At 37.8% G+C, this 23744-nt stretch overlaps 1 protein-coding gene across 16 annotated transcripts in view; it reads left to right on the top strand.

Moving 5' to 3' along the window:
• Positions 1 to 23744, top strand: part of JMJD1C (jumonji domain containing 1C) — a 306949-nt gene that overhangs the window by 172224 nt on the left and 110981 nt on the right. For 12 of the 16 annotated variants that reach the window (XR_007775055.1, XR_007775056.1, XR_007775054.1 and 9 more), the window contains one exon: positions 20462 to 20575. Coding sequence is in view for 7 of the 16 variants with exons in the window: in XM_050958280.1 (XP_050814237.1) it covers positions 20462 to 20575 (114 nt within the window). In the remaining 9 variants the exon portion in view is untranslated. Of the gene's footprint in view, positions 1 to 12921; positions 13502 to 20461; positions 20576 to 22000; positions 22177 to 23744 lie in introns of those variants that run through there. The other 4 variants (XM_050958287.1, XM_050958286.1, XM_050958285.1 and 1 more) reach the window with 3 other exon arrangements.

Below are 23744 nucleotides of genomic sequence, written 5' to 3'. Positions count from 1 at the left end.
ACAAAGGAGAGAAGGGAAGTCTGAGATGGATTTGAAGGGCTCTTGTTTTACGTAGTATATTAAGTCTGAGAGGGCAGGGACAATAAGACTGAATGTAGAGGGAAATGAACTTGGTTAGAGAAGGGGAAGTAGGGAATCTGAAATGGTATTAGGTCAGAAGGGAGGGGGTCATGATTACAGGTTGAAAGTTTAGAAGCAAAGCATAAAAGAGAACTTAAGAGTGAATGACAGAAATGTGAAAGAAAAGAATCTGAAATATGAAGTGAGAGCTGAATATTTTAAATTTTGATTTTGAAGAAGTTGAAATCCTGATCAGGATAAAAGTAGGAAGGAAGAAGTGAAAGAAGGGTTTGTGGAAGAGAGATGGTTGTCAGGGACTGATAGCATAAAAGTAAACTAAGCAGTGAGAGGGATTTAGAAAGAGTTAAGAAGTGAGAATAAGTTTAAAGCTGTGGAAGTTGGCTTGGTTGTGAGACATTTAACAGTTGTATTCAGTGGTATAAGAACAGATAAGTAGAGAATGAAGGGGAAGACACAAGATTGTAGATTTAAGAGGGCACAACATACTGAGAAGGTAGGACAGTAAAACTGAAAGTAGACTTGATTCAAACAAATAATGAAACGGGTTTGATTATTTGAAGAAAAATCATGAAATTCATATATAATGTATTATTTTCTTTGCTCTGTAAGTTGGGCACGTATTTAAATTATACAGTAAATAGTACATTCAAAATACATCACAAGTCATCAAATTATTCCTCAACTGTTATTCAACAGAATAACAGAAGATGTCAACAGAAGAGAGCAAATAGAGATAAGAGGAAAGGGTTGTGAAGGGAGCAGAGAAGTAAAATTGTGCCTCAGTTTCCTCCTCTTGGGGTTCTCAGAACCTGCATACAGACATTTATAAATCAAATAAAATCCCATTTTGGGTCTGGTTTATTGTAAACCAGATGTCAAATCAAAAGAAGCTTTTCCTCACTTTTAGTTTCTTCAGCTCCTTCCTGGCCTCAACAATTCCTTCCCAGAATCCAGGTTTTGCTGTCTGGGATTTCTTTATGCCTCTTTCTCTTGAAGCTTCTGCCCTGCACTTCAAATAGCTCTAGCCAGGCCTTTCCAGGTCCTTTTCTCTGACCTTGGATCTCCTACTCTGCTGCCTGCAGGGCTTTCTCCTTAACTGAGCTGCTTATAACCCCAGGACCAGGGGATCTACAAGTTGTCACAAGATACCTGTCCTGACTCATCACCTGGGAAGCAACCGTTTAGTCACAGATGGGGCTAAGCCCAATTCCTTTAAAAGACCATCCCATTTTTTGATAGGGGGAAAAAAAAGAGAAGGAATATATTGAAGGAGAGTAAAAGAGAAATCAGAGAGGTTTTCGGTTTAAAAAAAGGGGAAAAAAATTAGGAAAGTGACTAAACTGGTGAATAGGGGAATCAGACCAAAGTTCAAGATTGGGGGAGATTAGCGAGAGGAACTGAGAAGCAGGAGGATTAAGAGGGATCGTTGCTGTGGAAATTTGTCACCCAGGATGTGGGTGGTGAATACTAAGGTGAGGGAAAGAAAGTGACACAGGAGTTTAAACTCTGCAAGAAAGGAGGAGGGGCTTAGGGAAGTAGTAGATAAAACCAATGTGAGGCAATGAAACGTCCCTAAGATCTGAAAGAGTAGAGATGTGGGGCAAGACGAGGCAGGAAATAGGGAGAGGATGAAAGGCAGAGCCCAGGGTTGGTGTAATGACTTTCAGGTTGTGGGAAGTGAGAAAGAGAAGGCAGTGACAGATGCTAAATCAGGAGGAGAGCCCAGAGTTCAGTTAATGTAAGAAGGTGGAGATGCTAGTCGTTGAGATTATGGATCAGTCTGAGTTTCTCAGAAGTTGAGCAGGAGTGTTGGGGGGAAGGGGAGGAGGAAGATGATTTAATCACATATGGACCCTTATAGGTGAAGTAATATATACTCGGTGCTTTTAAAGGTTAAGTATTCCAAAGCTGAAAACAGTTATGCATCAAATCAGTTGGGAGGAATAATTTAAACAAAAAAAAATATGAATGACAATTGGGAATAGTTTAAGAACACTTTACTAGATGCCCCAAAAGCCAGAATCAAGAAAGAAGGCCATACGGATTTTTAAAAACAAAACAACCAGCTGGCTTACAGGGGAAGTGGAGGCAGCTATTTTATTTTATATATGTATATTAGCAAATGGAAGAAAAGGGGAAATCAGTAGTAATGAATATATATCAGCAGCTATGAGGTGTAGAAAATTGATAAGGGAAGCAAAGGGACACATAGCAAAATCTATGCCAGCAGAGTTAAGGACAATAAAAGGAGTTTTTAAAGTTTTGAAATACATTAAGAACAAAAAGAATCCTAACAATTGTGTTAGTTAATTATTAGATGGAAATGATAGAATTATCAATAATAATGCAGAAAGGGCAAAAATGTTCAATAACTATTCTGTATTTTGGGGGAAAAACAGGTGCAGTTATATCATATAATGATGACACACTTTCCATTCCAAGAGCAACTCAGGAGTGTGTTAAACAACAGCTATTAATGTTAAACATTTTAAATCAGTGGGTCTGGATAATTTGTATCCAAGAGTTTTAAAAGAGCTGAGTGAGGAGCTTGCTGGACCATGAATGCTAATTTTCAATAAGTCTTAGAACACTGAGGAAGTTCCAGAAGACTAGAAGAAAGCTAATGTTGTGCCAGTATGAAAAAAGGGTAAATGGGGTGATCTCTTGTAATTATAGGCTTTTCAGTTTGACATTGGTCCTGGACATGATAAAGGAGCGCAGGACTCGGTTTATAAAGAATTAAAGCAGAATAATCTAATTACAGTCATTGTAGGTTAATGGAAAATAGATCCTGTCTAACTTCATCTTTTTTGGATGATATTAAAAGCTTGGGAAAAGTAATTATGTTGCTATAATATACTTAGACTTCTGTAAGGCATTTAACTTGGTACTGCACAACATTTTGATTAAACTAGAATGATATGAAGTGAATATGGCACACACTAAATGGACTAAGAGTTGGCTAAGTGATAGGTCTCAAAGTGTAACTGTAAACAGAGAATATCATAGAGTGAGTTCTCACAGGGAAACGGTTCTTGGCCCTAAGCTATTTTAACTTTTTTATTAATGACCTGGAAAAAAAACAAAATCATTACTGTGTCACTAGAGATGACACAGAATTGAGAAGTGGTAAATAAGTAAGAGGACAGATCACTGATATGGAGCAATCTGGATCGCTTGATAAGCTAGGTGCAAGCAACCAATATGTATGTTAGTTCATGCTAAATGTAAGTGTATGCATCTAGGAACAAAGAATGTAGACCCTGTCTACAGGATGGGGGACTGTACTCTGGGAAGCATTGACTGAAAAAGATTTGGGAGCCATGGTGGATAATCAGTTGAACATGAGCTCCCATTGTGATGCTGTGGCCAAAAGAGCTAATGGGATCCTTGGATACATTAACAGGAGAATCTTGAGTAGGAGTAGAGAAGTTATTTTACCTCTGTATTTAGCAGCAGCTCCTGGAATATTGTGTCCAGTTCTGGTGTCCGCTGTTAATGAAGGATGTTGATAAATTGGAGAGGGTTAAGAGACATGACAATGATTGAAGGATTAGAAAATAGTGCCTGATAGTGCTAGACTGAAGAAGCTGAAACTGTTCAGCTCAACAAAGAGACAATTAAGGGATGACTTGATCGTAGTCTATAAATACCTGTGTTGAAAAGAACTATTTGATAATGGGCTCTTCAGTCTAGCAGACAAAGGTATAACACAGTCCAATGGCTGGAAGTTGAATCTACACAAATTCAGACCAGAGATAAGGCAAACATTTTTTTAACAGTAAGAGTAATTACCCATTTGAACAGTTTACCAAAGATTGTGATAGATTCTCCATCACTGGCAATTTTTAAATCAAGATTGATTTTTTTTTTAAAGAAATGCTCTTGTATAAAGGAATTATTTTGGCTGAGTTCTGTGGCCCATGTTATACAGGAGATCAGGTTGATTGATCACAATGGTCCCTTCTCTATTTAAAATCTGTGCCTTAGCCTTTCTGATTTTTGTTTCTACATGTTTGTGCTCTTCTCGTGAATTCCTCCTTAACAATTCATCCATGTTTCCACTTTTCGTAGGAGTCCTTTTTCACTTTCAGGTCATTAAAGACTCCCAAGGGAGCTATCTTGGCCACTTACTATTCTTCGTATCTTTGCTTCACCTCGGGATAGTTTGCAGTTCTGCTTTCAATATTGTCTCTTTGAGAAACCGCCAACTCTCCTGAACTCCTTTTTCCCTTAGATTTTCTTCCCAGGGGACCTTACCTAACAGTTTCCTCAAGTTTGGTTTAAAAAATAAAATAAAAATTAAGTCTGTTGTCTTTATTCTGCTGCTCACTCCTTTTATTAGAATCATGAAATCATCATTTCATGATCATTTTCACCTAAATTGTCTTCCACCTTCAGTATTTGTTACCAATTAGTCTCCGTTCATCAGAATCAAGTCTAAAATACCAGTTCCTCAGTTACTTTCTCCATCTTCTGAAAGAAGTTGTCCTCAACACATTCCAAGAACTTATTGGAAATTTTGCGTTTTGCCATATTACTTTTCAAGCAAATGTCTGGATAGTTTAAAATCCCACATTACTACCAGGTCTTGTGTTTTGAATAGTTCTGTTGTTTGTTCTAAAAATGCCACTTCCTCCTTCCTGATTTCGTAGTCTACAGAAGACCCCTACTGTGATACTACCCCTATTTTTTACTTTTATCTTTACCCAGAGACTCTCAATTGTTCTGCCTCTCACCTCCTGAACCTCAGAATAAGTGTGTATATAATGCACCACCTCCCCCCTTTTTATCTGTCCTTCCTGAACAAGCTATATGCCTGTATACCATTATTCTAGTCATGAGACTTATCCCGCCAAGTCTCTGTGATGCCAGTTAAGTCATAATTTATCTTAAGAAGAACTAGAAATACTAGTACATATTTATTCCCCATGCTACTTGCATATGTGTGTAGACATCTAAGATGTTGAGCACATTTCCCCACTGATTTCTCTCTTGTTGCTCCTGTTGACCCTCTTGTAATTTTCCAGGTCCCTCTCCCAACATCTTAACTCTCTGTTAAGGTTGTCTTTTTTACACTTATCTCTGGGCTTTCGTCACTTGCACCTTTTGAAACTTGTTTAAAGCCCTTCTCACTAAGTTAGTGAGCCAGTGTGTGAAGATGCTTTTCCTTTTCTTGGTCAGTCCCCATCTTTTCCCAAAAGCAAATTCTGTTTTGTGCAGCTTTAACAATCCCTCAGTCATGCATCATCAGGCTTTGAATCCTCAACATTTAACACCACAGCACACACTTGCGCTACTTGACCTACAAGATTAAATACATGTCAGTTCATAGATTGAGGAGGGTCCCACCTACGTAAGCTCAGGCTGCCTCTTTATATAATTCATAGTCTTTTGTCCGCCAGGCCTCTTGAACCCAGTTAAAACCAGTATATGCAATTCCCTGCTGAGTTATTTACCTGTCTAGGAATTTGCATTTATAACCTCTCCCTCAGTGATTTTATTTCCTACAAAAAGCTCTGTTAATCCTCCCCCATGAAACCAGAATACCATTCCTAGCTCACAGATACATATAACAATTAAAGAAATAATATTCTATGAATAGTCCATGCCCATAGGATCTAGCACACCTCATTATAATAATATTTGAAGTTTCCACTTCCATCATCTCATGTCCGTCACAAGGCTTGAACACTGAAGAATCTTCAGGGTACTTCCAGAAAAGATGGTTGAAGAATATTGGAAAAGCAGTGTGGGAAAGCATACTCGCTTCTATGACTGGTTTGCTCTATGGAAGATAGGCGTCAGTCCCTTAAGGTGGTGGTTGTTTATTATTTGTCTTCACTTATAAATTATATATACATTATAAAGCGCAAATAGAAGCCCTAGTCATGGACCAGGACCTGATTGTGCTAGGTGCTATACAAACACCAAATAAAAAGAGCCCTTACCCCAAAGATTTTACGGTTATAAACATAAAAGACAACAAATGGATGCAGACTAATAGTTAGATGGGGAACTACAAGAAAACAATGAGGCCATGATCAGCATGACAGACAGTGGTCTCACCACCTCAGCTGCCTAATTCGTGCATTTCTTTTGTAGGCATCACAGAAAGAGAGTTTTAAGGAGGAATCTGAAGGGAGACAATGAATTAGTTAGCCAGATGGTCATGGGGAACTTCTCCCACGTATGAAAGGTAGCATGATAGGAAGCACTAAGGTGCTTGTTTAAAAATGTAACTAGTGGACAATGGAGGCTGGCATCTTGGTCTCATCAGAGGGAAGAGTTGACATCTTGATAGTGAATGAGAGATAATTGGTAGGTTGGGGATAGGTCATGAAGGACCTTGAAAATTACTCCTGGGGGCATTCTGTGTGACCGAATGCCCAGAGAAAACGCTCCCCCCAACCCCTAGTTTTTCTTGTTTCCCTGCAGAAAATATCAGGGAAGCTGCACCGGGGGAGGGGGAGAAGGAAGAGGGAGGAAAGGGCAGGGGTCAACATGGGCACACTTTTTGCAGGGGGAATTGCCTCCTCCAAACAGATGAGAGGCATGGGGGAGCACACAGGCTTACATGCAGAATGATGGGAGGCAGTGGCAAGTGCAGAGCTGCCCAGCTGAAGGAGACTGTGACTTGGCTTTGCTGACTGCAGCTGAATGCTGCCTCCTGGGTCCTAGTGCTCCACTTCTGTGTGCTGGGAGTCTTCCTGTTTTCTATTCCGTGCAACAGTGAGTGCCCCCGATAGGGCTGGGTAAAGAAGGGTGGGGAGAAGAGGCAGTGGGGAGGGTAGAGAGAGGGGAATGAGGAAAAAAGGGGATAGGGGAATTGTGAGGGGAAGCAGGAGTCCGGCATGTGGCATCCCCTCTGCAGCAGCTGCTCCCCCATTAAGTAGGCCCATCAAACCCTCACTCTGAGAAGCCCTACATCTCTACACCTGGGCCCCTCCCAGTGATCCCCAACCAGCTGCGCCTGGATGCCCAGCCACCCAAGCCCCACTCCTCCAGACCCGGACCCCCCAACTTAGCCTCCCACACCCAGAACCCCCCTGCTGAGCTGCATCTCCCCACACCGAGCCCCTCCTCCTGAGCCCCAACCAACTTCACCTAGATCCCCTGTAGAGCCCCATTGCCCCAGCACATGAAACCCTGCAACAAGCCTCTGTGCATGTCTCACGCTGAGCTGCCCACGCCCAGATTGCCCCACACTGAAACCTCTCACCCCAGGTTTGAATCCCCACCCCCCCAAATCCCTCCATACTTGATTCCTGCTGAGTCTGCCCACCCACACCTGGCGCAGAGGGGCAGGGCCCAGGGGTATTTCTAGGGTAGGTCCAGGCCTTGCACTGTCTCAGGGTGAGGTGCAACCTCACTGCCAGGTGCCAATACCAGGGGAGTTGGAGGCTTCAGGGTGATCTCCCACCTCAATGCAGCCAGTGGCCTGTGCTCCCCACTGCCATGCTGGAGCCACATTTATTGACTAATAGAATTTGTAGAATTTAAAAATATTGTGTGCAGAATTTTTAATTTTTTGGTGCAGGATTCCCTCAGGAGTAGAAATTGAAGACAAGTAGCTTATGTTTGTGGAATAAAAGAGGGGCCAGTGTAAGGATTTCAATAGAGGGGTAGAATGGTGAGAATGACCAGTTAGAAGAATGATCTTTGCAGCAGCTTTCTGAATGGATGTGAATGAGACAAGATTACATTAGTCAAAGCCAGAAAGAAGAATGTTGCAAGACACATTAAGAGTCTATATGAGAGTTTTAACTGGGGAGATGGGTAGGAAAGGCCGTACCTTAGAAGTGTTATGAAGAAAAATTCTTCAAGATTTGGACATAGCCTGGAAGTGTGGACCTAGGGAGAGATCTGAGTCAAAGATGACACACAGATTATAAACCCAAGTGACCAGCAGAACAATAGTGTTGTGTCCACAGTGATCAAGAAAGGAAGTGGCAGGGAGGGAGATTGAGTTCTGTTTAGTCATGTAGAGCTTGAGCTGATAGCTAGATATCCAAAAAGAGATGTCAGAGAGACAGGTTGAGATTTGAGTTTGGCCAGAAGGAGACAGGTTTGGAGTAGAGAGGAAATCTGAATGGTCAGTTTCAACATGATAGTTGAGTTTGTGTTTGCACATGAGATTATCTAGAGATAAAATGTGGAGGGAAGAGAGATGGGGATCAGGATCAGAGTCCTTTGGAACCCCCACAGAAAGTGGGATGGGATGTTGAGAGTCCTCTGAAGGTAACACTGATGGAGTGATTAGAGAGGTTGGAGGAGAACTGGGAGAGGAAAGAGTTTCAGAAGCCAAAGGAGGACAAGATTTAATGAAGAAGAGCATGGTTGACTGGATCAAAGACAGCTGATGGGTCAAGGATGTACTCCCCTGTTGGTCTGTCTGTTCACACTATATTGTCTCCTGTTTTATATTTAGACCATAAGCTCTTTGGGGTGAGGACCATCTTTTTATTCTGTTTGTATGGCACAGAGCAAAAGGGGTTCCTGATCAACGACTGAGGGTCCTGGGCATTACAATAATGTACATAATAAATATATGTTGCTATGCACTGTACTGCAGCTGGCGCTCTTAACTTCACCCTAAACCCAAATAAACATAGAGGTAAACCATAAAGCTCCTGGTGAGTCATGTATGTTTTTTTAAATGTTAAAAAATTATGACATATAATCGTAAAACTGAAATTGCTGTTATATTATTTCGCCTAGATTTTTTCAACCAAAATTGTAAAAACATGAAATCTGAAAAATGCATTGTCTCACACATATATAGTTTCAGATTAAAGAGTTGGGTGTGTTCTTGGACTATACAAAAGAAATTTTTAGTAGTAGCAAAAGTAACAAATTATGATACAATTTTCTTTAATGGCTGAAATGTTTGAATACTTTTCATAGGTTTTAAGCTAGTTCGAAGGTTTTTCTGTAAAATAGGTATGCTGTTACCAGTAACACATGAATCCTATGGCAGTAAGCCAAGATAGTAATTGAAGGTCACGGATTGTTTGCCAGTGCTGTTCTGTATGCTGCTTGATTCCATAGGGGACTGGCAGTGCCAAGGAACAAAGACAGCTCTGTTTTTTATGTTTATGATATGGATCGTTTGACAGAGTTTATGCCTGATTGTGAAATGAAGCAAATGCTGATTTAAACTAGTGCTGAAATAATGTATATAACTGTAAAATAAGCTGCTGTTCAAGTGTAAAAGTTTGTGTTTTTCAACAACAAACTCAAATATTAATGTTTTCTGTCAGTCTCAGAAATCAGTCACCTACATATTGCATGTTACAAGACACTCATTTTTAACTGATATGTTAATTTTATCTTGAGTGGTTTTATATCACTGGTTTTAAAAATATATTGTTGTAAATTACAAGAGTAGGCCACGCTGGTGTCAATCTTTTTATATTTGGTGCAGTGGACTTACCGTAGATGTTTGCACCAGGTTTAACTACCTCAGTATATAGAGGTCCTTAACATGGTTAGTGGATTTTCACTGAGAACACTGCAAAATAAAATACTAGAATAGAAATTAATTTATAATTTACCTTTAGCTACTATTCCATTGACGTGGTTCTATTTAAGTATTTTTTAGCAAAATATGTTCATGTTAGTGTGCGAAAGCATTGCTACACTAGATACTAATTTTCTTTGTTATTAAGTTGCAGTCTATTAATAAAGCTTTGTCCAAACACTCAAACTTGTCAGCCCTCCAGACAGCCTTGTGATTTATATTTTAACAAGTGCCTGCCTTGGATATTATTAAGAATTGTCTGCTTTGTGACAGATGTTCTGCAGAGAGTTCAGAATTTCAGTAATTAAATATCTCAGAAATATATTGTGCTTTGTAACAGGCATATTCCAGTTGTTTTAACTTATTGGAATAAATTGCAGCAGTAGAACTCTTACTTAAAGGCTTAGTAAAGGAGGATGGGGAAGGCCTAGGTGAATGGAAGTAGTTAGTAAAAGAAGTAGCAGTATATTTTTCTTTAAGGAGGTCTATAACTACAGTCATCTTATTAAAAGTTGAACTAAAATGCTTTTTAAAAACTAAGATTCCAAAGTATTAGCCTAATGCAGGTATAGAATTAAAAATAATAATTTCAAAACAAAATGCTGTTTCTTGCTTGCTTGCTTGACAAGATGTGAAGCCAAGGTTTTGTTTCCCCTGAAAGAGCTGATATTGCTAATCGCTGAAGTCCTGATTTTTATAGCTGCTGAGTCCACAACTCCGTCATGTCAATAAGAGAAGCTTTCACAGAGCTAAATATTTGATATGATTATCCCTGAAGCATAAGGGAGTGAGGCAAGTCCTGCTTTAGTGCAAGAGAATTGATGAGCTTCTCAAGAAAGGTATGAAGTTAGTGTAAATAAAGTCTAAAGAAGTGCCGTTGTTTCTTCTCTGCTACCATCTTTTCTCATGACCAGTCTTGGTGCTGGTGAAAGTAGTTGCAGTGTTTCAAAAAAAGATAGCAGAAAGAAAATCTAGTGAAGTTAGTGTGACTAAGTATTTATTTTAAAATATTTCTTTGGTGGGGATGAGGAAGAGCTCTCATATCCTTGACTGCTGGTTAGGAATATAAAATCATAGAAATGTACGACTGGATCTCAAGAGGTCAAATAGTCCAGCCCCCTGTACTAAGGCAGGGCCAAGTATATCTAGGAGACCTTCCACCTCTGATCATCTGTCAGTGGTGGAAGAATGCACTATCCATCCCTCCTAAACATTTCCCCGCACATTCAGATAACTCTGATTGTGAACAGCTACATTTAGTCCAATAGACCCCTTGAAATCACCTTTCCCCTGGATGAGTTCTGCTAACGATGTAATTTGGGGTCCATGTAGCCTGTTTAAATTGATTTCCCTAGCTATTGAAATCAAATAATTATCCAGTCTTCAGGTATGAGGAATGTCTTTAAAACATTCCTGATATTCCTAAAACCCCGATTGCCATATGTGGCAGTTGAGTTGAGCTCTTCTGATTCTATCACTTGGAACTGGCAGGCCTAGAAGACCAAGAAATACTAAAACTCAGATTATTTTTGAGGAGAGGATAAGTGTCCCCTTGAATTAAAGTGCAGTTATGCAGCCTTAATTTAGGCTAGGTAATGTCCTAAAGTGAGTACAAATATGATGGTTTGATGCACGGGTTCTGTGTGTAAGATATCATTAACAGTTATGGAAGAAACCCTACCCCTGAAGAATGTCTTTAGTGGGCAAAAGACCTTTCATTTCACCTTTAATTTTTACCCTCACATTATTTTATGGTTCCACGTTTTGGTATATTTATTGCATTCCAATTAATTGTTACAGCTGTCATTTGGAATAATTCAGTATGAGAACAGGGTTAGTCAAAAATTGATTTCATATTATTTTCTTGGCAAATTACATGTCTTCCCCCACTCCCATAAAATAAATGTGCCAATGTTTTTTGTTTAAAGAATTTGGAGAAAATAATGCCTGTACGTTTGGCAATCCCAACCTTCCTTATGATTTTTTCTACTTGTTGTGTATGTGAACTAAAACCAAAGAGTGGATTATGAGCATAATTGCTGAATTTTAGAATAACTTATTTGGAAACAGTTTTTTATATTAAATGCTGCACCCTACACATTTTTTCCTCTTTAGAAAGTCTAGTGCATTGTTCGTTTTGTTTTTAATGCAAATGATAACTAATAAAAGCACATAGCATGTAGAATCAAACTTACAGTAGTTATGGCAAGTTATCAAATAAAATCTGTCATGTCTTTTTGTTTGTAACTGTACATGTAAGTTGGTAATTCCTGTACAGTAGCAGTGAAACACACACTTTTATTGAGTTGTAAGTATTTGTCAGCGGAGAGCAGGTAGGTGGTTGTAATCAGAAAGTGAGGGAAAAAATGTATACTTAAAACTCCCCTTTTCTTTTGCATCAGTTATAAGCTGTTAACATATATTGTGGGAAACTAAAGGGCTTCCAAATAGTAAAACCCTGCCAGACTTCACAATCCATTTCATCTTGTAATGTGGTGGGATTGTAGCAGCAAATTACATATAGCTTAATCCCCCGTCTATGAATATAATTTACCTTACCCTCTTCTGATCTGAGTGGTTGTTGGTCTTAAATCAGTCCTGTATTAAAGCTATTATCCTGCACCCATCTTTTTTTCCCACAGTTTTAGGGCAATTTGTTGGCACTTTTAGAATAATAATAATAATAGTGACTGCACAGCAAACTAAGTTAGGTTTCTGGTGTGTTCCTTAAAAAAAAAAAACAAAAAAAAACAAACAAAAAAAAAACCAGCAGCCTCAAAGCTGTTTACATTGCTTATTACACAGAGATTTGAAAGAGAGAAAATTTAGATTTTGTAAAATACTAATACACTGGACAAATTGCATTTTACTTATCTTTGCTAACAAAGATTAGATTGTTTTGAAAGTTAGATCCAATAACTGCTCTTGTATCTAAAACGGTTTAGGAAATCAGAATTGTTTAGTAGCCGTTTTCTATAAAATTGTAGAATGGCTGGGGTGTTAAAATCCAAACTGACATTATCCTTTAGGAGCGAGACAGACACCAGAGGCCTGCCATTTGTATTCTTATATCCTGTCTCTTTCAAGTAAATCGGGAAAGTGAAAATTTGATATTTGCATTTGCTGTATGGCAAGGACGGTAAACTTGAGCTGTCAGTCTCGCCACTAGTCTGGTTTTGTCTGTAGTTAAAATTATGACCCACTCTCTCTGGCCAGCCAGATGAGTAATCAGTAATGTGACTCGTGCTGGAAGTGACTCCATCACCACCTGTGACGGGGGATTAGTTACAGTTTACAGAGCACCGCCTCTTCCCTTCTTTCAACATGCCCTAAGCAAAGAGCTGGTTTCTCATTTGGGTGTCTGCGCTGTTGGAATCTACTGCACTCTTTCCAGGCAGAGAGAAGTATCCTTCGAGAGGCTTTTTTCTGTGGATATCTATCTGCTGTCTGGCTGTGCTGTCTGTTTGGAGTGTCTGCTAGGTTATGTAAGCGGCCTCGGCAGAAATTATCATGACCCAGATCTGGGGACGCAGTAGTGCTTCAGCTGCAGGATTTCTCAGTCGTTAACACCACACTGTTGATGACAAAGACCGAGTTGTAATCCGCCTCCGTGCCAGGGCTGAGTCGGAGACAGGATTTGCTCGTCGAATACTTGTTAGGTTACAGCCTGGGCTTGGTTTTCATCTCTTAGCTTTTCTGAATGTTCAGTGTCGAAGATGCAAGTGATTCCGGAAATAGTTGATTAAAAACCATTTTCTTTTGATTTTGAAGACTAAAGTGGTGTGTATGAGTGTGTGAGACCCTGTGAAAACACTGTTCTAGAACAAATGGGAGATTTACCAGCTATATGACTGCCATGACTTGTAAGAAGGCTACTTTGAGACTATCGAGGACAAAGTAAGATTTATATTTTGTTCTTTTCTGGTCTTTTATTAATTCTTAGTTGTAGAATATTTTTCTTCACTGAGTGTGGAATGGGCTATTTGAGATTTCTCTGTTTTAGAAATGTAGCAATACAGTATTTAACTTTTAAAGATAGTTTTTAATAAAACTCAGTTCTCATAGGACATTTACAAAGGAGTAATATAAAAAAAAATAAGATACAGTATAAGAAGTTGCTGGTAGCCTGTGTATGCTGTTACCCTTACTTCACTCAGTGTTTTTAAATAGTTTTATTTTTATTCCAGGTATGCTGATTTTTCCTTCTTGTAGCACCCCACTTGTAGCGACTCTGGTGGTTGTCCCAAACCCCTAACTGGCTGAGAGATTAGATTTGACATTCCTTCAGGACACTAACTGCAAATTTTATTTAACGTATCATATTAGTGTATTGGTTATATTAATGTTTGTTGTTTGCAAACCTTGTATTTGTGAGATGGAAAAGTTGTCAACAGAAACCGATTTTTATATAGGTAGTTTTCTAAAAATACTTAAAAGGATTGAGTACAGTTGTAAATTAAAAAATCATGGAAAAAATAATGTTAACGATGTATGTATTTCCTGTTACATTTTAAATAGCGTGCTTTCAACATGGTGTGTGCTGAGCAGCTCAATTGTGTTGTAAGGACTGTGGCTGATTTATTTTAAAAATGCCTTTCAGGGAAGGCTCATCTGGTCTGCTTTTTCTCATGTGAATGGAATGTAGTACAGCATGGAGCTCCAAACAGGATACAGTTGTTCTAAGCATTTTTCCTATGTAGTGGTAGGCCATAATAAGGCGAACATCCACACACACTATTGGGAGTTTATTTTAGTTTGATTCAGTGTGTGATATGCTAGTGGACACCTTAGTGCCATTTGTGTAACCAGTAGTTAGATATTCTTTTCCAGCTCTGAATATAGAATATAAAAGCCATTTTTCTGTTACTTTAACAGTCTTCTGCAGTAGTATTGAATTCTAGACAGTTTTGTGGCCAGAATTGTATTCCATAGTGACTTTTGTCAGATGGCAGCCCCCTAAGGCTGTAGAAGTACCTAGCAGAATGATAGATCTGCCCAGTCTTGAATTACTTACTTATGCATGTGTTCTATTTACATTTCTTTACATTCCAGTGCACTTAGACCTATAAAATATTTAGTAATAATTCACTGGAAAAGCCAGAATAATGTTAGCAGAATTTAAGTTTTGCTTTATTAAAATAAATGCATACATAATTTCTTGTTTTCATATATGAAGATGGTGTGTTGACATGTCAGTAGAATATGTAATTGTGCTTCTGATGACTTAAGTATTTAGATGAATAATTGATACATTGTGTGCCACTTATGTTGAATTTAGATGATTTTAGAAGTGCCCTTCATTTTTTTTAACATGTTGGAAATTATTCATAGATGAAAATCCATCTAGTGTATATAGTAAATACTAAAATAAATTTATATGTCAGAATGTATTTAGTTGAACATAAAGGTATGTGTGTCATGGCTTTTTAAGTGTGTGCATGAGATGTAAGTAAAAAATATATATGTATTTTTAAAGTATTTAAGATCAATGCAGTTACTTAAACGTAAATATCTAGCTTACCTTTTTGTAGATTCAAGTCATTTAGTACTGTAGAACTAGTGTATTATAGTAGAAACAAATTATTTAAATAATAGTTGAAGGAATTTGTGTACATCACAGCTTGATATATCAAAAACAAAAATGCCCCACCAGTTTGGCCTAAAAAAATAGGAAACTCTTGTTAATTACTCCTGAGGTTCTAATAATTTTAGTTTCTAATTTTAGCCAGTACTAACAGTTGTTAAACATTATTCTCATTGACCTAAGTCGAAAAGTTGGGATGTCCCCTAAATTGTGTTTTTTCAAATTGGAAAATGACTAGCTCTTTCACAGGAAATACAAAAAAAGTGTGGCTCTTGTATGAGAGAGGGGTTATAAGAAATAAACTTGTATTTCAAATCTTATTTTATTTATCTTTTTATCTTTTGCTACTTGATAAAATTACTTCTTTGTATAAATCATGGCAACAAACAGCTATTGGGCAAAAAAAATATAGCTGCTTGGAGGTTTAATTATTAAGCCGCATAATGAGAATGGGCCAGTGTTTGTGTTATCTTACTAGCATATATAAAACTAGTGTATATGCTCTTTTTGAGTATTATAGTTTAAACAAAAAATGTGTGAAGTTTTCTTTTTTTACTAAAGAAAGCAAAAGCTGGTGAATATTAACGTTACCACTTTTAGCTAAAAACAGTAACTGTTATTTAATTTCAATACTTTTTAATGGATAAAATGCTGTAAATGTTTACTAGGCAAATGGGTATTTTAACAAGGCCAATATACCATATAAGAATAATACCTAAATGACCTTAGTGTGAGATGAAGAGTGGGGCTTTAGGCATTTGAGTTCAATACTCTCCTGAATAATATGAATTATTATTATTACATCTTGAATATTTGAACATACCTGAATGAACTAACCACAGAATTATTTATTTAGCTAGAACTTGAGTATTCCTTGCAATGAAAATTAGCTACTGTAATAATGTAGACATTCTAAAAATAATATTTTGTAGACAGCAGTTCTCAAGTTTAAGGTCCATGGACCCCACTGGTGCCCTCTGTGCTCTTGCTGATGGTCTTCAGAGAGCCAGCTCATCAAATGGTAGTGGAGTACTTTGTTTCCAGCTGCTTAATTGGGTTAAATAAATCTAAAAATACATTATATGTTTTCTTGATACTACTACTTTATGTGAGCAATATCTATAGTTGTTATAGGGGTACTGAGATCATAAATGGGAGAGGTGATTTGTATGATTGCAGAGGTGAGGGGAATTTTTCTACAAGACTCACATTATGAAAAAGTTTGAGAACCCCTGTTAGGCAATGAGAGTAATTTTTTAAATATGTTAATCCACCCAGTTTCTGCATCAAGGTCACAAAAACCTGAAAGTTGCATGGTGTTATCAACCTGAGAGCTATGCTAGATGCCCCCTCCAGGCAGGTACTTTGCTGCATGCACTGATACAAAGTTAGGTTAATCATTATTTGATATAAGGAAGGAGCAAGTCAGTTTTAGGCACTATATATATTAAGTATTAAGACATTGGTAATAAAGAAACTAAGGCATTTGTATTCATGGAACTTCTTTTGGCGAATCCCTGGATCACAATGCAGTAAAAGTAAACAGGAGAGGAGGCACCAATTCAGAAGAACTCCAAAGTCCTATGTTGCTTAAAGTTAATCATGTGCTTATGTGCTGTTTTGAATAGATATAGACTTAACTATGTGCTTAAGTGCTTTGTTTAATTGAGGCCTTTAGGGTTTTAAGTCCTAGAAGTGTATGGCTACAAGAAATAAAAAGGGAAAGCTATGTGGTGTTGCCTGTGTAAAGGAGAATTGGTTGCAGGCTGAAGATGTTCAGTTTTTCCTACTTCCAGCACATAGACCTGGTTCTCAAGAGACTTAGTCTGTGGTTTGTAAAGAAGCGTTTTCTCTACAGTCCTGTAAAGAGGCCACTTGGACTTCCCTTGTATATATTTTCTTGTCACTATATATTTGACTTGCTAACCTCTGGTCGCTGAGTCCTACACATGCTGTAGTTGATTAGTGTCTCAATTTTTTTTTAACTCATTTTATGTCTTCTGTGGCGTGGGATACTGCTTATTGGAATTCCCACTGTCTGGGCTTGCAGGTAGAAAAATGAAGAAACAGTTGAAGAATGACAGTGTTTTTACTTGATGCTTTGCTTCTCCAAATCCCTTACTATATTCCAGTTCAGGAGTCTCACTCAGTTGATGGAATCTGGATTGTTTTTCCAAGAATTCTGACTTCTCTTTAGAGATGTTTTATATAAGAATGTTTTCCATTACTGCTTGGGAAATTTCAAACTAAGCACATTCAGCTGGCCTTCCACCTCTGTTATAAGGACATGTGGCATTGCACAGTTTTGGTTTATTTTCTGTCTGTCTGCGGGTAGGAGGACTTATATTCCCAGACTGTCTGGGCTGGCCTATTAAGGGGGTTTGAGAAACTAAATTAGTAGGTATTAAATTACTTTTCTGAGTAGAGAACCACATTCACAGATACATGATTTGGGATCAGTTCATACAATACATGCAATCAGATAAACTAGTGTTTTATATGTAACTTACTATGTAATATTGCTCAAAAGACTAACATTAGGTCACACTCCAGATAGGTTTTTGTTTGTTTGTTTTTAGTTAATTACATTCTATGTACAGATATATGGATACAGGATCATTTTTATTGACTTAAATTTTCAAGGCAATGTAAAGAAATCAGTTTGAAGAAGTAGAAGAGTATATGTAAATATGCAGATGCTAATCAGTAAATAGAAAAACTAAACCATCAGAATTGTTAAATTAATCTGCTTGTTCTTTAAAACTGTATTTGGCACATGTGGTTTGTTCCAGATTATAGGGTTTGAACTCCATTTTTTACTGACTCAGAGGACTAACAATTCCAAGGTCAATTATATGTAAACAACTTGAGTAAAGGAATTCTGTAAAGTATTAGAAGTTACGTAATTACCAACCATTGATGATCCATGATTGCCCAACATTCCAGAACATTCTTTCCTTTCTCTCTCTTCCTTTCCTTCTGCCCCTTCTCATCTTCATTCCCCTCCCACAAATAATCTCCTATAGCTATCATACTTTTGAGGACTACTGACTGGCTGGTGAGTTTTTTCCTTCTCAAAGATGGTAATAGAAGGGGTTATAATTAAGAAAATACAGAAACGAGCAACGTAGCATGTTAAATCTGCATGGTAAATATAGAGAAAGTAGCTCTCTTCCCACGAATAGAATGTAGTTAAAATAAACTAATACATGGCTCTGGGAATATATCTCCTCATTTGCTGTGTAAGTGTCAGACCTATTAAGCTCTGCAGATTTTTTATTTTTTATTTTACCGATAATAGTAACAAGACAACACTCTAATAAAACATAAGTAACCTCTGGTGATGGTATTCTTAATTTGTAAATGAATAACAGTGAAGTTAATTTTGCCTTCCAGTTGGGTTTTGTGCAGACTTCATTCTGTACTTTAAAACAAATCTAAAAGGAAGTGTTTAAGAGGGTGGGGTATTGTTTCCATTTCTGTTATTTTAGAGAAGTTATTAGTACAGTGTATGCTTTCTCAAGAAGAATTAAGTCTCTTTTTAGGATGATTTCATAGTATATTTCTATTTGGATTTGGATAAATAAACCAAGTGTGAAATTTCTGATTTGCACTCCAACTGGGGGGGGGGAAAAAAAAAAGGGAGGAGGAAGGGGTTTTGGAGAGACAGATTCAACATGTCATATTGTGGAACAGTGATTCATTTTGGAGAAGCTCCTACCTGGTTGGTGAGCTTTTAAACGTTTTAATAGAGTGGTGCTACAGAGATGCTAGCTCCCAGTTTTTCGTTTCATGTTTAACATATCAGTGTAGATTATGATTGCTGCACTGTTTAGGTGACCGAAGTAAAATTCTGTGTGTGATTGTCCCAGGCACATTATTTTAGCTATCTGTTCACCCTCATTTGCACACACACACTCTCTCACATATGTGGCATATACATTTTGAGTGTATGCGTGTTGTTTCTTATTTTTTATCTTTTTCCTCCTGTATACTTACCTTATGCTCTCTGTTTTGATGTATTTTCCTTTCATTGCCTGTATTCCCTCATTCCTGATTTTCTATCTTGTACAGTTTTCTTCATCTATTTTTTTCACTTTTTTTCCGTTGCATTATGCACTTTGTCTTTGCTGAAAGTTCCCTTTCTTGTCTTCCCCCAGTCTCTTAAATCACTTCCTCTTTCTGCTGTCAGCCCATTTTCACAACCTCATCATATCTCTTTCCGCTACCCTCAGTCACTTTCCCGGTATTTCCTCTCACCAATCTCTCATCAAACTCCTTCTTTTGGTACACCCCTGTCCAGTCACACTGTCACTGTACCTTTTCTGGTCCAGGAAACTCTGCCCCCACCAATCAGAGTGACCAAGGGGAACCTTCTTCCCCAGTTATACTTTCTTCCCACTCATTCTCTGTAAGAGTCACCTTCCTGTACTAAATAGGAGCGTTCCAGAGCATTTTGGGGCCAGAGGAGGCAGCAGAATTTCCACTTGGGACATGCACATCATTCTCTGAGTCAATGTGCAGGAGCTGATAGTTCTGTCTAAGTGTGGAAGAAGCCCTCCAAGGAGAGAGAAGAGCATGTCAATGGAGGCTTAAAAGCTGTTCTGTCTGAGGCTGCTGTGTTGGAGCAGCTGAGTCTGATTGCTGGTAGGGGAAGGAATAATGTAGCTTGGAGGGAGTGCAGAAGGGAAGATGAAAGTAGGAGAGGCAATGTAAGCCGCAGAAAACAGAAGAGTGGGGAAACTGACCAAACATGGTGGAAGAGACTTCAGCAGAGATGAAGGGTGCAATCTCATGCCTACATTTCCTTCCACCATGTTGTCTTAAGCAGATGCTTCTGTGCAAGCCTGACCTGCAGGCTGAAAGAGGCGACCTGAATATGCAACTGTGTAGCTAGAGTACAGTCCAGTGCTTTGAAATGGAACATTGATCTTCTGTGGTAAATGCAGTCTTGCTCGACAAGGATGTGGACAAGGAAGACTATGTATTGCAGTTCTGTGTTCTCACCCATGTCTTTCTACTGACAGCGCAAACAAACAAGCAAAATATGTTCAGGTTCCTATCTTAAATGACTAGCTGTTCTGAATAAGCAAGAGATTATTAATCATTAACTCGGTTTTTGATTACAGAAATAATGGCTGTTATCATATGAAACATTGGTTGATAAATAACATACATGATTTTATATTTGCTGGAACAATGGAGTAAAGGAGGAGCCAAATCTTATCTTGGTTCTTTGAAATTCTTAGCTTTTGTTAATTTTATTTTTTCAGACATTCAAGCCCTTGGTTGGAAAAAGTGTGTACAGTTCAATCACTGCAGTAGAATTCCTTGTGGACAAACAACTGGATTTTGTAACTGAAGATAGTGCCTTTCAGCCCTATCAGGTAAGAAATATGGGTAGCGTACAAGTGCAAGTCATGTAGTTTAATTGAATCCCATGTGCCTTATTTTTAAAAAGCTTTTTATGGGCCAAATCCTGTGTAATGTTGAGCCCATTCATTTCCCGTTGATCAGTGGAAACAGAAAGTGCTCACCATTTCACAGACTTTAGTGGCGAATCTGGAAAGGGAAAAAAACTACACGTGTCACAGATCCTCCTTCAAAATAAAATTGCTAACTTGTGTTAAAAGTTAACCAATGCAGCTAATTATGGAGTAGATAACAGTATATTGTCTATTCTTCTGGGGCTGTGCTTTGGTCATTGAAACTCAAGTAGTGCAGTTATATTTGATTATTTATTGTTGTTTTCTTAAGATTGAATTACAATAGTTTTTCTTTTTAAAAATAGTCTGATTCCTCCCTCATGGGTGACATAAATGGATAATTGCTGCTGTTTTTAAGTTTGTTTTCACAATTCCAGCATTCCAGATTTCTTAATCATAGCCCTAATAAATTGGAGTACTTTCAGTATGTGTATATGTTTAAGACATGGTGTTTGTGTGGGATCTAGACACCAGAATCCTTAGAAAAATATGATTTGATTTTCTTTAAAGATAAGATTTCAAAACATTTCTTCCATGTTAAATATAAAGGGATAGAATACTGATATATAAAATATATATTTTTACTCTGACTGTAATCAGTCCAGTGCAAAGTTGCCGTAAGCTGTCTCTCTATTGTAGGATATACAAAGTTAATACTTTGAGTCTGTTTGAGAGACATTGTTAATGGCTGATCAACACCACAATAATGTTCCTCCTTCCTTCAGAATTACTGTAGTATTTTTTCCAAATACATGACTTAAAGAAATAAAATGGAAATACGACCTATGTAGATAGAATTCCATTTTTCAGTTCACTTAATGGTTGATGCTTTTATCGTGAATCACTAATATATGAGGTACCTAAACAAATTCAAAACTATTTGTCTGAGTCAACATGTTCTTAGTTCATTAAGAAAATATCTGCTATAATTGTCTTTTGCTTTGCATGAGAGAGAGTTTATTTCCTCCAATCTTGCTATTCTAGTTGTGGCAAGCATCCTTATTTTGGCAGTAGGTTGCTTTTGGATTCCCAGAGAACAATCTGAGCAAATTTACACCAAAGCAAAAGTGAATATATAGGAAAAATGTTGCATCTTGTAAAGCAATCTGATTTCTGGTCAATTGACAGTCACCTGTCTATGCAAAAATTGTAGTGGATAGGTGCCACGGAGGCTTTGTTCTTGCCCCAAAAAATCGTGAGTTTTGTTGAGGGTGCTAAATCAATATAGACGTAATAAAGTAGTTCTTGAAAAATGTGCCTGTCACATGAAATGCTGGCTACATAATAATTATTTACAATTAATACTCTATTATAATTACGGCATGGAAAGAAGTAAGATACACTATCTTGTAGCACATTTGTACACCTCTACCGTGATATAACGTGACTCGATATAACACGAATTCGGATATAACGCAGTAAAGCAGCATTCCGGGGGGCGGGGCTGCACACTCCGCCGGATCAAAGCAAGTTCGATATAACACGGTTTCACCTATAACGCGGTAAGATTTTTTTGGCTCCCAAGGACAGCGTTATATCGAGGTAGAGGTGTATCTATTAAATTTTTAAAATAGGTGTTTGAAGGTTAAAGATGCTGCGTTGAATTTTGTCTAAGACTGCTTTTAGGTTTAGGAGTTTTTCGTTTACACTAGAATCGGGATCATCTTCTTATCTGGAGTTATTAATCCTTGATTTTGTCTTTAGAAGACATTTCAGTCTCTCTTATTTTCTTGCATAAGAGGAGTTAGTTTCACATATATTTGACTTATTATTTTAAAGAGAGAGGAGTTTTATGCCAGATTGTTGATCTCAGAAACTGAGTTCTTATTTTCACTGAAAAGGCGTAGTATGAGCAGTACAGAGTTACAGTTGTGTCAGTCCCAGGATATTAGAGACACACGGTGGATGAGGTAATGTCTTTTATTGGACCAATTTCTGTTGGTGAGAGAGAGACAAGCTTTTGAGCTACACAAAGCTGACCTAATGAATAACTCTGTGAAACTTGAAAGCTTCTCTCTCACCAACAGAAGTTGGTTCAATAAAAGATATTACCTCACCTACCTGGTCTCTCTAGTATGAGCAATAACATATAGTGGACACTAGTATAAGATTTCTCTAACTTCTGCCTTCAGTGTTCCTCCTTCTGACAGGGAGAGGGTCACCACTAAGAGTGAGGGAGAAATTATTGTTCCATGCATCTCAGCTGTCCACTGCTGGACTGAGATCCACAATTTATGAACCATCAAATTAAAATTACTTGGTTACAATAAGAATCTAAATTACTATTTCACTGACATGGTAACCAACAGATTACTGAAATTAGAGACTTTTTAATATACTGATGGAACCCTACATTTTAGATCTGACTGGATACATTTCATATGTTTTGTGTGCTGTATACCAAGATGCTGAGCTCACTGACCACTTGAACAAAGATTTCATTACAGTAATTATTTATTGACTTAAATCATAAGCTGTTACTGGCATGTATTTTGTGAACAGTATTCAGAATCGTATCCGTCCCCCCATTTCCAGGGACAGTGCAATCTCGACCAATTATTTTGTTTAGACTGTGCGCATAAAAATATTGAATGATAGTGTTCCCAGGATATAATGGAATCCTTCAGTAAAATACATCATAAGAACAGCCATACTGGGTCAGACCAGAGGTCCATCTAGCCCAGTATCCCTGTCTTCCAAAAGCGGCCAATGACAGGTGCCCCAGAGCACTGTGAAAAAATAAATGAGAGCTCCTTCCCTGCCTGAAGGAGCATACAGTCTAAACTAGTTTCTATTTTCATCGTTTTTTAGAAATGCCTTCCATCTTGTATTCTAGAAACAACAGAGGTAAGAGTTGTGGCGTTCAGGAGAAAAGTTTGTTCTCCTGCTCGTTCTAAAATGCCATTGACCCATTTCTGAATGGAGAATTTAAGAACCCAGGTATGCAAACATACATCTATTTTAATCCTTCCTAAATATATTCATCCTTCCATTTTGGACTCTAACAATGTTGTGTTTTCAGTTTGGAATCCTAGACTGTTTTAAAGCTTTATGGTAAACTAGACTCACC

The sequence above is a fragment of the Gopherus flavomarginatus genome, chromosome 6 (genome assembly GCF_025201925.1).
Source record: "Gopherus flavomarginatus isolate rGopFla2 chromosome 6, rGopFla2.mat.asm, whole genome shotgun sequence".
Taxonomy (NCBI): domain Eukaryota; kingdom Metazoa; phylum Chordata; order Testudines; family Testudinidae; genus Gopherus; species Gopherus flavomarginatus.
The sequence above is the reverse complement of the archived record's forward strand: the minus strand, read 5'-3'. Positions and strand labels throughout refer to the sequence as shown.